The sequence below is a fragment of the Sus scrofa genome, chromosome 9 (genome assembly GCF_054392235.1).
Source record: "Sus scrofa isolate SSC_HxYL_T2T_F1_AM1 chromosome 9, Sscrofa_HxYL_maternal_Yorkshire_Landrace_v2.0, whole genome shotgun sequence".
Lineage (NCBI taxonomy): Eukaryota > Metazoa > Chordata > Mammalia > Artiodactyla > Suidae > Sus > Sus scrofa.
Window position 1 is genome coordinate 5,379,789 of NC_139391.1, and position 15,621 is coordinate 5,395,409.

The following is a 15,621-nucleotide window of genomic DNA, read 5'->3' on the forward strand; positions in this document are numbered from 1 at the left end:
CTTTGTGCTTGAGCTGTGACTTTGAGATATTTTACTGGCAAAATCAAAGAGTTAGATAGATGGATCTAAGATTTAGGAGATTAGCCTGGGAAGAAGTGAATATATTAAAATAGGAAAACAAATGAATAAAAAACATGGAATGACTAGGGAAAGGAAAGTATGTGGAAATGGACAATGGGTTTGGAGAAAGTTCAAACTAATTTTTAATCACATCCATAAGTTAAGTTTTGTGGTTAATTAGATGATAAAATTTTATTACAATGGGCATACTTAATGGAAATGATCTTGAATGGCTTCTAAACTAACACTAGAAATCTTAAAGAAGTTAAAAATATATTTTGAGCAATAGCTTTATTTTTGCAATAAATGTTATGTTCACTACAGATTAATATAAATTATAGCATCCAATATGGATATATTTTTTTCTCTTTTTAGGGCCACACCCATGGCATATTTGGAGGTTAACAGGCTAGGGGTCACACTGGAGCTGTACCTGCTGGCCTATGCCATTGCCACAGCAACGACAGATCTGAGCTGCATCTGCAACCTACACCACAGTTCATGGCAATGCCAGATCCTTAACCCACTGAGTGAGGCCAGGAATCGAACCTGCATCCTCACAGATGCTAGTCAGACTCGTTTCTGCTGAGCCACGATGGAAACTCCTATAGCATCCAATATTATGCTTAATTTCCTATTTGCTAAAATTGTCATTAATTTATTTGTATAGCATAACAAATACATGCAATCCAGAAAAAAAAATTGTTCCAACTCTGAACCATAGAAATGTTAAATAAGAGATTTGCACACAGATATCTCTAACACATGTTTGCCTTGTTTATTAATAGAGATTATATCATTGAAGTATTGCTATTATTATAATTATTATTTTCATTGGAAAGTGTAGTATAGTTTTTAATATCACAGATTCTAAAGTCTTATTTTCTGGTTCCCAGCATCATCTGTTTCACATTTTATCTTTGGTAATTGATCTTCTAAATTTCTCTTTATTTTTATCTATAATAAAAATACCTCTTCCTTAGCTTTGTCAAATCATCCTTGTGAACCTAAGCTGAATCCCACCTGGTCATGGTGTATGATCTTTTTTATATGTTGTTGGATTTGGTTGGCTAAAATTTTGTTGAGAATTTTTGCATCTATATTCATCAAAGATATTGGCCTATAGTTTTCTTTTTTGGTGATATATTTGTCTGGTTTTGGAATTAGGGTGATGGTGGCATCACAGAATGTCTTTGGGAGTCTTCCTTCAAATTTTTGAAAAAGTTTAAGGAGGATGGGTACAAGTTCCTCTTTCTATGTTTAATAGAATTCACCTGTGAAGCCATCTGGTCCTGGACTTTTATTTGTAGGGAGTGTTTTTATGACATATTCAATTTCATTTCTAGTGATCGGTCTGTTCAGTTGACCTATTTGTTCTTGATTCAGTTTGGGCAGGCAGTAAGTCTCTAGTAAGCTGTCCATTTCTTTTAGGTTGTCAAATTTGTTGGCATACAACTGTTGATAGTATTCTCTCATGGTTTTTTGTATTTCTGTAGTATCCATTGTGACTTCTTCTTTTTCATTTCCTATTGTGTTTATTTGATTTTTTTTCTCTCCTCTTCTTGGTGAGTCTAGCCAGAGGTTTGTCAATTTTGTTTACCTTTTCAAAGAACCAGCTCTTGGTTTGATTGATTTTTTCTGTTGTTTTTTGAATCCCTATTTTATTGATTTCCTCTCTGATCTTTATGATTTCCTTCCTTCTCCTGACTTTAGGTTTTGTTCTTCTTGTTCTAATTAATTTAGGTGGTAGGCTAAGTTGTTGACTTGAGATTTTTCTTCTTTTTTGAGGAATGCCTGTATTGCTATGAATTTCCCTCTGAGCACTGCTTTTACAGCATCCCATAGATTTTGAGTGGTTCTTCATTATCATTTGTCTCAAGGTATTTTTAAATTTCCTTCTTAATTTCCTCATTGATCCATTGGTTTTATAGTAGCATATTGCTTAGTTTCCATGTAGTAAGTTTTTTCTCATTTCTTTTCCTGTAGTTGATTTCTAGTTTCATGCCATTGTGGTCAGAGAAGATGCTTGAAATAATTTCTATACTCATAAATTTGTTGGGGTTAGCTTTGTGCCCCAACATGTGATCAATTCTTGAGAAGAATGTGTATTCTGCTTTTTTGGATGTAATATCCTGAAAAGGTCAATTAAGTTTAACTTTTCTATTGTGTCCTTTAGGATCTCTGTTGCCTTATTGATTTTCTGTCTAGAGGATCTGTCATAGATGTGAGTGGGGTGTCAAAATCTCCTACTATGATTGTATTCCCATCAATTTCTCTTTTTATGTCTATGAGTATTTTTTGTATGTATCTGGGTGCTCTTATATTAGGGTCATATATATTGATGATTGTAATAACCTCTTCTTGAATGGATCCTTTAGCCATTAAATAGTGTCCTTCTTTGTCTTTCTTTATGGCCTTCGTTTTAAAGTCTATTTTGTCTGATGTGAGTACTGCAACTCCTGATTTCCTGTCTCGTCCCTTGGAATGAAATATCTTTTCCCATCCCCTCACTTTCAATCTATATTTGTCCTTTGCCCTAAGGTGAGTTTCTTATAGACAACAGACGGAAGGATTTTGCTTTTTTATCCAGTCTGCCACTCTGTGTCTTTTTGATTGGAGCATTCAGTCCATTGACATTTAATGTGATTGCCATCAAATGAAATAATCTACATAAAATGCTTGGGACATTGTATAGAATGTGGGCTTATTATTCACATATTATATCTCTGAATAATCCCGTAAGGAGCAGGGTGTACATGTTACAAAAGGTTTTCCTTATTGATTTTTACCACATCAGAGGCAGGCTCCATAATGGTAATTGAGGCAGTATTTTAATGTTACAAATTAAGAATACTGGAGTTCCCATGGTGGCTCAGTGGTTAACGAATCCAACTAGGGACCATGAGGTTGAAGGTTCGATCCCTGGCCTTGCTCAGTGGGTTAAGGATCCAGCGTTGCCGTGAGCTGTGGTATAGGTCACAGATGTGGCTCGGATCTCATGTTTCTGTGGCTCCAGCATAGGCCAGCAGCTACAGCTCCAATTAGACCCCTAGCCTGGGAACCTCCATATGCCGAGGGTGCGGCCCTAAAAAGACAAAAAAAAAAAATTAAGAATACTATCAAGCTTCAGACTTATGGGACCTGAAGCATCTTCCTTTTAGTTCCCTTTAGTAAATACATGTTTTGAGATAGGATGAACTGAAATCATCTGGGGTGGCTTTTTAGGTATACCTAGTCCCTGAAACAGAGATGTTCCCCTGCTAAGTTAAAATGAATTTTCACTTGGAATCTGAGTTTAATAATTCTAAAATTCCAAGACAAAATTAGTCAATTATTGTCTTAGGCAAAGTTCTGCTTATAGTTAGACTATTTCAGGAAGGGCAAATAAAATACAAATCGGTTAGCAAAAACATATAGAGTACTATAAGCAAAGAAATCTATGAAGCAAAGATTTGCTAAAATTAACCCCTTATTCTGATGAGTAAATATTAATAAGTTTATAATCCAGTTGAAGAATAAAAATATAATACAAACATTGGTACGAGTACAAGATAAATGATAAATACCAATAGATTTAGCTAAATAAAATGAAATTAAATTGAACTTAAATATATTGTTTCAGTGATGAATATCATATACATAATACTGAGTGAGAGAAGCAAGATGCAAATAGTACACACTGCATGATTCTATTTACGCCAAGATCAAGAACAAACAAAAGTAGTTATGGTAATAGAAGTCAGAACAATGGCAACTGTAGGAGAGGACAATCATGAGGACGAGGCATTGGGAGGGTTTCTGGGTTGGTGGTAATGATGCCTCAGTTGATCTTGGAAGTGGTCACGTAAGTATACATAGATGCCAGGCTTCATTGAGCTGTATTCAATGCTTTGTGCACTCTACTGATTGCGTATTAAACGTCAACTAAAAATGATTTCAAAATTCTAAATTTAGAAAGTCAAGGTCTCACAAGAGAATTCTGCTCCTGCAGACCACAATGCCAATTTTCCATAACACCACTTTGCCCACCTTCCTCTTGACTGGAGTTCCTGGGCTTGAATGGGCCCATGCCTGGATCTCCATCCCCTTCTGCTGCCTCTATTTAACTGCCCTTTCTGGAAATACCTTAATCCTCTTCATCGTCCTCACTGAGCCAAGCCTCCATGAGCCCATGTACTATTTCCTCTCCATGTTGTCCACCACAGACATTGGCTTATGCCTCTCAACGCTGGCGACCGTACTGAGAATATTTTGGGTCAATGCCCGGGAGATCAGCTTCAATGCTTGCGTATCGCAGATGTTCTTCATTCACCTCTTCACTTTCATGGAATCTTCGGTGCTCCTGGCTATGGCCTTTGATCGTTTTGTGGCCATCTCTCACCCCCTGAGATATGCCACCGTTCTAACGCACACAAGGATTGCACAGATTGGTTTGGCAGTCGTCACCAGGGGCACAGTCATTCTGACACCACTAGTCCTGCTTCTTAAGCGTCTGTCCTTTTGCCGCAGTCGTGTGCTCCATCACTCCTACTGCTTCCACCCTGATGTGATGAAGCTCTCGTGTTCAGATACAAAGGTCAATAGCGCATTTGGACTAACTGCCATTATCTCTACTGCTGGAGTGGACTCCGTCTTTATCCTGCTTTCCTATGCCTTGATTATTCGCTCAGTTCTCAACATTGCATCCCCGGAGGAGAGGAAAAAGGCCTTTAGCACCTGCGTTTCTCATATCACTGCTGTGGCCATATTCTACATCCCCTTGATCAGCCTGTCTTTTGTCCACAGGTTTGGAAAAGAAGCTCCATCCTATGTGCCTACACTCATTGCTAACATGTACTTGCTCATTCCTCCTGTGATGAATCCCATCATCTATAGTGTGAAAACAAAGCAGATTCAAAAAGCTATGCTCAAACTTGTGTGTTCCAAGAGAACTCATATCTAACACTCCCGCCCCCCAAAGACCTATTTCCAAGTCAGTGAAAATTGACCACAAATTAGAGTTGGAGACCAATGCAGTTTTACAGTTGGATGTAACTAGGTACTATCCAATTCAAACATCTCCAAATCAAGTTAATCCCACCTAAGACAAGCTTATCTTTTCTACCACCAAAATATAATTCATAGTCTCACTCTCTGTCACTTATCCTATTCCTACAGATGACTAATGAAACTCCTGTCTCAATGCTATTTCTTCCCAACACCTCCTATCATTCACTTTGAATTACTTTTCCAAATAGCCAGCTCAAATAAAATTTTAAAACAAACCAACAGACCTCTCTTTCATGGATATTATTCCTCATACACCACCTAAATGAAGCAAAAACTCCTGTCTATGATGAAGTCCTTCGCAATTCAGGTTCAATTTTCCTTTAAAGTTTAATCTACCCCTTTCTCTCTTCCCATGTTCTACAAGTATGAGAAAATCAGTCTGCTAACTCTTCTACTGTGTACATGCAACTTCTCTAACTGCAACTTCTCTAACTGGGTGCTTTACTACGAATTCCACTTCAACCCTGACATCCATCGTTCCAATTTGAAACTCTACTTATGTGTCAAGGCTCGTCTTTAAATACCTTCATTAAATTTCTCATGATTACAACAATGACATCTGATCTTTCTATAATTCGATTTTCCCAATGCTTTGTCTGTATCTTTTGAATACAGCCAAAGAAGTATTTTTGGCTCTACATTTGTATATAACTATTGTAACTTCCACAAGGCTGTAGCATAACATAAGAAATTTCTCTTATAACTGATGCTAGTTTTCCTTCCTGTGTTATCTAGTAATTGATCATAGTTCTGATTTTCCAAATCATATAGGGAAAGAGCTATTTTGGAACCTGAGATTGTAGTCTTAGCAATTTATCCCAGTTGGCATCAGGCACAATTTGACTAAGAATAATTTAAGTCATTTCTCTTCTGGAACAGGAAGGTTTCCTAAAACTACTGCTATTTTGTAAGTTTTTTTCTTAATTTATGAATGCAGAAGACAAAAACTTATAAACTGTCTTCAAATGTTCACTCAGCTTTTGCTCCTTCATGCAGTAAATCTGTATTTCTTATCTATTCTAACACCAAATATCTCTTCATATCCATCTATAATACTAAAAGTCTTTTCAACTAAATCATGATTTCCTTATAGGTTTCTAGGTGTCCAATGCTTTCTCTCCTTTCTGTTTTTCATCAAATGATCAGAAAAAAAAAAGATTAAAAGGATTTTGAATTAAATTTAATTGTATAAGAAATATTAGATACCTTCTCACTAACAAAAGACTTTATAGAAATAGCCAAAGTCCTCCTTGATATATTCCTTCAAGTCTAGTCTTTCCACCTTCTGTGTGAACCTGATTTTTATTTTTACTTTTTAATGAATTTCTATTCATAGATATGAATAAAATAAAAATTAAAGCAAATATCTTTATCATTTGTATTTCAGACAGAAATGCAATTTTCTAGGGACATTTGACTTTTATTTCGAGAACTACATGAAACAAAGTAGAGAAACCTGCTCATTGCTCAGAATTCCTACCTATCTCTCTCTTCCTTCAGCTCTCTTATTCAACACCTTCCTGGGTATTAGCCCCAACTGGTTTCAAACCCCATTGTCTATTCCTCTACAAATCTTTGATCTCTATGTGGTACGCTAGCTTTGGATCGCTAATTTTATAGACATAGAAATGCTTTGAAACACTCTTAACATTTACTTACCTAGGCTCAACTCACACCTACCATAGTGTCAAAATACTCTGCCACAATTATTCTAGCTCATTGCCACCCCAGCGCCCTAGATTTAGCCTGATTTGCCCTGCCCGACTTCACACACTCACTTCTTCACAGAAGATGATAAGACAGTGGCACATTGCACCATATGAGGCAGCATCAGCTCCGAGTCCTACAGACTTGAAAATAAAAAGGATAAAACCAGGGCCATGACCATCCCAAATTATATCCTTATTATTTTTTCAACACCAACATGTATCTAGTACCTATAATGAAACAGGTTTTAGGACTGATATTGAGACTATAAATATGAACAAGATCAGCTTCTTGCTGTAAGTGAGCCTATTGCTTAGTAAGGAATATAATGCAAAAATGTACTTGCATTAAAATGTTTATTACAGATGTATCCACTTTCAAGAAAACTTAGTAAAGGGCACTAATGTTGAATAGTTCAAATTGCAAAGAACTTATAATGGTAATTCTGCTTTATTACAACAATGGTATGAAGTCACAAATCACCTGACATAGAAATAGATACAAAGAGGCAAAGCCAAACTGATAAGAGCAAGTTAAAAATGAGAAATAAGGATTTCTCTTGTGGAACAGTGGGTTAAGGATCCAGCATTATCCCTGCAGTTGCTTCGGTTGCTGCTGTGGCATGGCTCTTATCACTGGCCCTGGAATTTCTGCATGCCACAGAGAAAGCAAAAAAAAAAAAAAAAAAAAAAAGTAAGTAAAAGTGGTGTATTATTTGAATTAATAATGCAAATCAATGAGAATATAGTATCCACTATATAGAGCTTAACTGATAATAAAATTTACAAAAAGCTACCTCTGTCTGTAATGTATTTTCCAAAGGCCAGTCCATAGAATTATGACACAGGAACCTGACCCCCTTGCTGTACAGTGGGAAAATAAAATAAATAAATAAATAAATAAATAAAATAAATAAATAAATAAATAAAAAGAATTATGACACAGGGCCAGATACATAATAACTGATGGGGCTTTTGTTAAAAATACAGATTCCTGGAGTTCCCATTGTCACTCAGCAGGTTAAGAACCCAAGTAGTATCTATGAGGATGTAGGTTGGACGCCTGGCCTCACTCGGTGGGTTAAGGATCCAGCATTGCTGCAAGCTGCAGTGCAGATGGCAGACACGGCTCAGACCTGGTGTTGCTGTGGTTGTGGTGCAGGCCAGCAGCTGCAGCTCTGATTCAACCCCTAGCCTGGGAACTTCCATATGCTGTAGGTGTGGCCCTAAAAGGAAAGGAAAAAAAGCACATATTTCTAGTACATTAATACAATGGATTCTAAACTGAGCTATCAAGCCACAAAAAGATACTGGGAAACCTTAAATGGATATTATTAAGTGAAAGTAATCAATCTGAAAAGGCTACATAGTTGATGATTCCAACTATATGACATTGTGGGAAACATAAAAGCATGGGGACAGGAGTTGGGGCCAGGGAAGGATGTACAGGTGAAATGGGATTTTCAGGGCAGCCAAACTATTCTATATGATACTATGATGGTGAAACAAGTCATTATACATTTGTCAAAATCCATAGAATGCACCATACCCAGAGCAAACCCTAATGCAAACTATGGACACTGTGTGATAATGATGTGTCAGTGTTGGCTTAGTGATTGCAACAAATATATCACTTTGGTGGGGGAATGTTGGTGGTGGAGGAAGCTGCTCATGTGCTGGAGTGGGGAGTGTATGGGAACCGTGTAATTTCCACTTAATTTTGTTATAAACCTAAAACTGAAAAATAAAATCTACAAAAAAATTCAGTTCCTCAGCCCCACTTCAAAATATTTTATTTTATTAGTTCTTGCTTAAGAATCTGTATTTATAACAATTTGGAGAGCCACTGAGCTATAACAAAGCACACCAGGCATTGTACCATCTCTCTTGTTTGTTCTTTTTTAATTTGCATTCGTTTATTTTTTATATGTTTTCCTTTTTTACATATAATGATCTTTATTTTTTCCATTATAGCTTTATCAGCAAACTAAAATTTATTTGTTTTGATCTCTGCCTATGGGGCAGGGGGAATCATCTTTAAGGCTTTCTGTCTGTGGAACAACTGAATCTAATATCCTGGTACAGGAGGGTGATTCTTTTTTCCCAAAGCAGGTGTGGAAACTACATTCATACCCTTTTCATGTTTGTTCAATATTTACATTTTCCTGGCATATGATTCCAATATCAATTATGGCAAGTCAAAAAGAAAACCACTTTGGCAATTGCAGTGCACTAAACCACATGGGAGTGCAAGCAGCATTACTGTGACTCTGAAGCACAAAGCCAACACAAGCAAGTACAATTGGCCACGAGATCCCTTAGGAATAGGTTTTCTGGTGGTAAATGACTCTCCTGTGAGTGAGTTCTTCGTAGAGAACCTCCACTCTGGGAGCTGAAGGGGACCTCACAGCCCTGTCTCTTCCTCATCCTCCTCTCTTGATGTAAGTACAGAGCATGAGAGAGACAATGGGTATGCATCCATGTTAGAAGGGTTTTGTGCACTCATTTTGCAGCAAGAGATTTGGCTTCATCAGAGGAAGTATTTCTAAGAGGAAATTATAACAGCCATGCAAACACAAGATGTGGAATTGCCTTTGATTTAAAAATGTACAGCAGGGAAGGTCCTAGCATTTTACTGTCTTCAGCACAGCTTAGAAATGAGGAACGGAGATTCTCTCCAAAGCCCTGAATCTCCATTCTGAAAAAATTTATAAACAGTGAAATTCTGAAATCCAGGTTTCCAGGTTATGTGGCCAATCTGAAATCTGACTATGAGTCCCTAGATAAAATAAAATATCTAAAGTTTATTATTCATGGTGCTAGACGTGGAGAATCCAAATAGCCCCAAAATTCACTTTGAGTAATGAATGTATAATTCTGCCATAAAAAGCAAGATTTGATTTCTTTAAGTGAAGCACAGACTATGAGCTTTCTAGGGTTGTATGCTCAAATCTCCCTTGAATGTTGACAAGGAAATAAGTTTTAAATAGAGCAATAAAAATCAAAACATGGAGTTCCCATTGTGGCTCAGCAGAAACGAGTCCAACTAGTATCCGTGAGGACGCAGCTTCGACCCCTGGCTTCGCTCAGTGGGTTAAGAATCCAGCGTTGCTGTGGCTGAGGTGTAGGCTAGCGGTTATAGCTCCGATTAGAGCCCTAGACTGGGAATGTCCATATGCCGTGGTGCAGCTCTAAAAAGAGGAAAAAAAAAATCAGAACATGAAAAGCAAATCTTTCAAAACACCAGGTGCTGTAAACACTAGTGCCTGTGCATTTATATGACTGTTAGAGACAGGAAAGATAATAGCGTATGGCTGTTAAACACACACACACACACGAATACTTGATATTTTAGTAACGCGCAAGTATATATTAACATAAAAGTTTATGTTTTTATATGTCCTTCTACCAATTTACCACTATTGAGAAACATTGATATGTACCACGGTGGAACATTAGCAGATTTTAAATTTATAAAAATGGTATTCAAAGCCTCGCTTTTCCACTCTGTGAAATACTGCAAAGTTCCTCCCTCTAGTTTTTACTTTCCTGGATGAAAAACCTGAATCTTACATACAAGATGATTTTTAAATTAAATAATTCCCTTAAAGCACAGAGTATCACTGTGGGATTCTTTAAATGATAGGTCTTAACTTCTTTCAAAGTAACTATAGTTATTATCATTCTCCAATTCACCAATGAGAAAAAGTTATCAAAAATAATCTGTCCTCTGATTTTAAAACTTTTTGCATATTAATTTTTGAATGATGCCAGGAAACTGAGAAATTGATTTAATTATTTGTTATTGATTCAATTTAAATTCATTTGATTTTATTCCATTGATTTCATTTCATTTAATATGTTTTTAAGTCAAATAAGTATAAAGTCAAGAGAACATGAATCACCTTATGATCAGCCTAGTAACTATTCCATAGTCACTAAAATGTGCACTTGAAACTTTATTTATCGGGGTCCCTTGCATAATCTCTCATACAGTTAAGATATTAAGCAGTGTCCATACACATGTTTCTGTGATGTTTTTTTAAATGGCAATTACATAGAATAAGAAAACAATAATGGAAATTGTTCATTCAGTCACCTTAATATTAATATTAAATGACAAGACCAAAGGCATGTGGCTATTCTGAATCCAAAGTGAGCAGCCTCAGATGTAAGGTATGTTAGGATCTCTGTAGCCTGTAAGAACAGGAATAAAATTTGCAACTGGACAGCAATAATAGCTGAGGATTAAAAATAAAAGTAGTCAGCAACACAACACATAGTGACAAGAGGTGTCCCAAACTAAGATTTGGAGCCTGGGTATTTTACTAACACAGCCGCAGGAGTATATTCGCCAAACCAAGTGGTTGGAGCATCGTAGTTGAATGTTCATGAGTGGTCAGTGGGATTCCAACCAATGCCTGGGCCAATGAAGACATCATCCAGTCTCCCAGAGGCCAAAGAGAAGAAACCTAAGAACAGAGCACCACCATATTGGCTTAGCGAGGATCTTAGCAAGACTTTCCAGCACAGAAAGGACTAGATCAAGGGGTTGAGTCAATATGGGAAAGGAAAAAGGAACGAGGAGAAGACGTATCCAGAACCTCGCCTACATAACTGTAAGTCTCATTTCAGATACTACCCACTGGTGGAGCTGGACACTCAGGTGTGTTATTTACCTTGATGAATCTTGTTCTGAGGCTGTGGCAAGTAAACAGTGGACAATGATTGCAACAACACCAGGCTGGAGAGCGAAGCATCTAAAATCAGGTCTCCACACACCCAGGTCCCTGTTAGCCCTGGAACGTGATACAGTTGCTTCTGAAAGGAGTACTTGCTGAAGGTGACATTACAGAGAATTTTCTTTAACATGTATCAACACAACTACAGTGACAACAGATGAGAAAAGAAAAAACAATCAAGATCGGAAACTAACCAACAAACAAAAAGATCAGAAACAGCCCTAGCAAATCAGGAGTGAGATTCATTGACCAAGAAATAGTGAATAGGATATTTCAATGGTATAAAATTATTTCTTTACTTCTTCAAAAGGCTACATTTTTAAAATATATTATAAAATTCCACAATAATGCAGTAGTGTTAACACAATTTTCTAGCATATGCATATTTTTAGTTAAATAATGAATCTTATCTTTAAAACCTAATATTATTTTGAGGTCTCCATTAAATTAAATTCTTGGTATTTTCAGATTATCTTAATCTGATTCTCCCTCAGTGTGGGGATTGCAAAGAAAGACAATGCTTAGGGTCAAAGTGGAAGATGACAAAACGAATCCTAAGATTAAAAAAAAAAAAGCCCTTTTCTCTATTGAAAATCAGGAAACAAGAATCATGGGGGATAAGTTCAATACAGAAAAAAAAAGAAAGAAAGAAAAAAAAAGAAAAATTGGGGAGGAAAAAAGAGAGGCTAAAGTTGTAAGGATAATCTCCAGTTTGATTTCTCTAACTGTTGTTAATAGGAATCACAATGAAATTACTGAAGGGTGTTGTCATTTCTCATTCTAGGACATTTTATTGCAACCCCACTGTTCTTCCATAGTAATTATGTCACCTTCTCCTAACATCACTTCCTCTCCTCTGATCTTTTTCCTGACGGGCGTTCCAGGTCTGGGAGCTGCCCATGGCTGGATCTCATCCTCTTCTGCTGTCTGTACATAACTGCCCTCTCTGGAAATAGTTTAATCCTATTTGTCACCATCACTGAGTCCAGTCTCCATGAACCTATGTACTATTTCCTCGCCATGCTCTCAACCACCGACCTGGGACTGTGTATTTCTACGCTGGTCACTACGCTGGGCATATTCTGGTTCGACACAAGACAGATCAGCTCCCATGCCTGTGTTGCCCAGACATTCTTCATTCAACTCTTCACGGTCATGGAGTCTTCAGTGCTCCTGGCAATGGCCTTCGACCGCTTCGTTGCTATTTGTAACCCACTGAGATATGCTACCATTTTGACTGAGTCCAGAATCGTCAACGTGTGGTTTGCCATCCTTGCCAGGGGGACAGTGATCCTAATGCCTCTGGCCCTACTTCTTAAAACGTCTGTCATTCAGCAAAAGCCACGTGCTCCATCATTCTTTCTGTTTCCATCCGAATATAATCCAACGCTCCTGTTCAGACAAGATCAACAGTGTCTCGGGACTCACTGCCCTCCTCGTGACTGCAGGGTGGACTCTGCCTTTATTCTCCTCTCCTATGTCCTGGTCTTAGGACCATCCTAAGCATCGCTTCCCCAGAGGAGCGACGTAAGGCCTTTAGCACTTGTATCTCCCACCTCGGTGCCGTGGCTGTCTCTGCATCCCTCTTATTAGCTTGTGCTTTGTCCACAGGTTTGGGAAAAGGGCCCCTCCTTATGTACACACTCTTATGGCCAATGCGTATTTGCTCATTCCGCCAGTGATGAACCCCATTATCTATAGTGTAAAAACCAAGCAGATCCGTGGAGCCGTTAAAAAAGCCCTCTTTCCCAAGCGATCTGAGGTGTGACTTTCACAGCTCTGCAGTAAAATCTGCACCTTAGTTATGACTCCTAAGACCTATAGTCTCTTTGGTCTGTCACTCAAAATAAAAAAAAGAAAAGAAGTAGAAGGTTGGGTGGGCTTGGTAGAAAATTATTTTTTTACTTTTAAAAATTTTATTTATTTTTCATTGAATGGCAGTTGATGTACAATATAGTGATTCACAATATTTATTTATTTACTTACTTTGCTTTTTAGGGCTGCACCCGCAGCATATGAAGGTTCCCAGGCTAGAGGTCGAATCAGAGCTAGAGCTGCCGGCCTACACCAGAGCCACAGCAACGCCAGATCCCAGCCATGTCTGCGACCTACACCACAGCTCATGGCAACGCCAGATCCTTAACCCACTGAGCAAGGGCAGGGATCGAACCAGCAACTTCATGGTTCCTAGTTGGAGTCCTTTCCACTGCGCCACGACGGGAACTCCAATTCACAATTTTTAAAGGTTATACTTCATTTAAAGTTATTATAAAATATGGGCTGTATTCCCTGTGTGGTACAATATATCCGTGTTGCTTATTTATATGTTATACTTTGTACCTTTTAATCCACCTTCCCTATATTGCCTCTCCCCCCCTGGTAACTACCAGTTTGTTCTCTATATCTGTGAGTGCATTTCTTTTCTATTATATTTACTATGTTGTATTTTTTAGATTCTACATATGGATGGTATCATACATATTTATCTTTCTCCATCAACTTAGTTCACTTAGCATAATATCCTCCAAGTTATCTATGTTACCGCATATAATCTGAATTTTTGTATAGAAGAGGCTAAGTAATATATTTTATAATTTTTTGATGACCCGATGAATTTTATTACACTTATAGTTGTACAAAAATCATCACGAAGAAATATATTTTATAATTATTAAAACTAATAAATGACCTCTGCAAAGTTGCCAAAAATCAGGGAGTTCCTGTTGTGGCAATGCAGAAATGAATCCAGCTAGTATCCATGAGGATGCAGGTTCAATCCCTGGACTTGTTCAGTCAGTTAAGGATCTGGCACTGCCGTGAGCTGTGGTGTAGGTCACAGATGCTGTTTGGATGCGGCCTTGCTATGGCTGTGGTGTAGGCTGGCAGCTGTAGCTCGGATTTAACTCCTGGCCTGGGAACTTCCATATGCCATGGGTGCAGACCTAAAAAGCAAAAATCAAAAAAAAAAAAAGTTGCTGAAAATCAGATCAATAAATTGAAAATATATTGTATTTGTATACACTAGCAAAGAACAAACCAAAGCAGAAATTAGGGGGGAAAATTCCATTTACAATAGCATCTAAAAGAACAATACTACTTGGAAATACATTTAGCTAAGGAGGTGCAAACCTGCATGCCAAGCACGTTGTGCACAAAAACACTGCTCGAAGAAATTAAAGAAGTCATAAACAGATGAAAAGATATGTCATGTTCGTGCATTTTAAGACTTAATGTGGTTAGTATGGCTATACTTCCCACACTGGTTCTTAGGTATGATGAAATCCCAATCGAAATTCAGGTTTGTTTCTTTAAATAAATTGACAAGCTGATTTCTAAATACACACGAAGTTTTAAGGCACCCAGAATAGCAAAGATCATCCTGAAGAATCAGCAAAATTAGAAGATTCATACTTAATTTCAAAATGTACTACACAACTGCAGTCATACAGACAGTGTCATACTGGCATGCGATAGTCATTTAGTTCAATGAATTGAGAGTAAAGAAGTAAAACCTCCCATTTCTTGTCAATTGGTTTTTGACACAGGTATCATGAAAGTTCATTTTCCACAAATGGTGCTGTCACCCAAATGTCCATCAACTAAAAAATGTCCACACAGCATGACGGATTCCTACAATGGAACATTAGTTGCAAGTGAAGAAGAGTGAAGTGTTTACATGGACCACAAAATGGATGAACCTTGGAAAGATTATGCTAAGTGAAAAAAGCCAGTAACTAAAGGCTGAATCCTATGGGATTCAGTTTATATGAAATGTCCCAAATAGGCACATCCACAGAGACACAAAGTAGATTAGAGGTTCCCCAGGGCTGGGGGAGAGGGAAGGGACTGAGACGTGGCTGCTCCTGGGTAGGGTGTTCCATAACAAATATCCCAGAGTGAACTGTAGTGATCGTTGCACGGCTCTGTGAATATTCTAAAAGCATTAAACTTTTCCATATTAAGTAGGTAACTTGTATGGTATGTGAATTGTATCACAAAACGGCCACAATGAAAAAAGAGGACTGGAAATACATAAGGAAGGTGGAGAGAGGATACATGTCTGA

At 37.6% G+C, this 15,621-nt stretch overlaps 1 protein-coding gene and 1 pseudogene across 1 annotated transcript; both read left to right on the top strand.

Annotated features, from left to right (window-relative positions):
- Positions 1-3,808: 3,808 nt before the first annotated feature.
- On the top strand, positions 3,809-5,002 carry LOC102165149 (olfactory receptor OR51C1-like). Its single transcript, XM_084978223.1, has one exon. It carries the CDS (start codon positions 4,058-4,060, stop codon positions 5,000-5,002), a length of 945 nt encoding a protein of 314 aa, XP_084834349.1. The 5' UTR covers positions 3,809-4,057.
- Positions 5,003-12,380: 7,378 nt separating this feature from the next.
- On the top strand, positions 12,381-13,325 carry LOC102165268 (olfactory receptor OR51C1-like; annotated as a pseudogene).
- Positions 13,326-15,621: the final 2,296 nt, after the last annotated feature.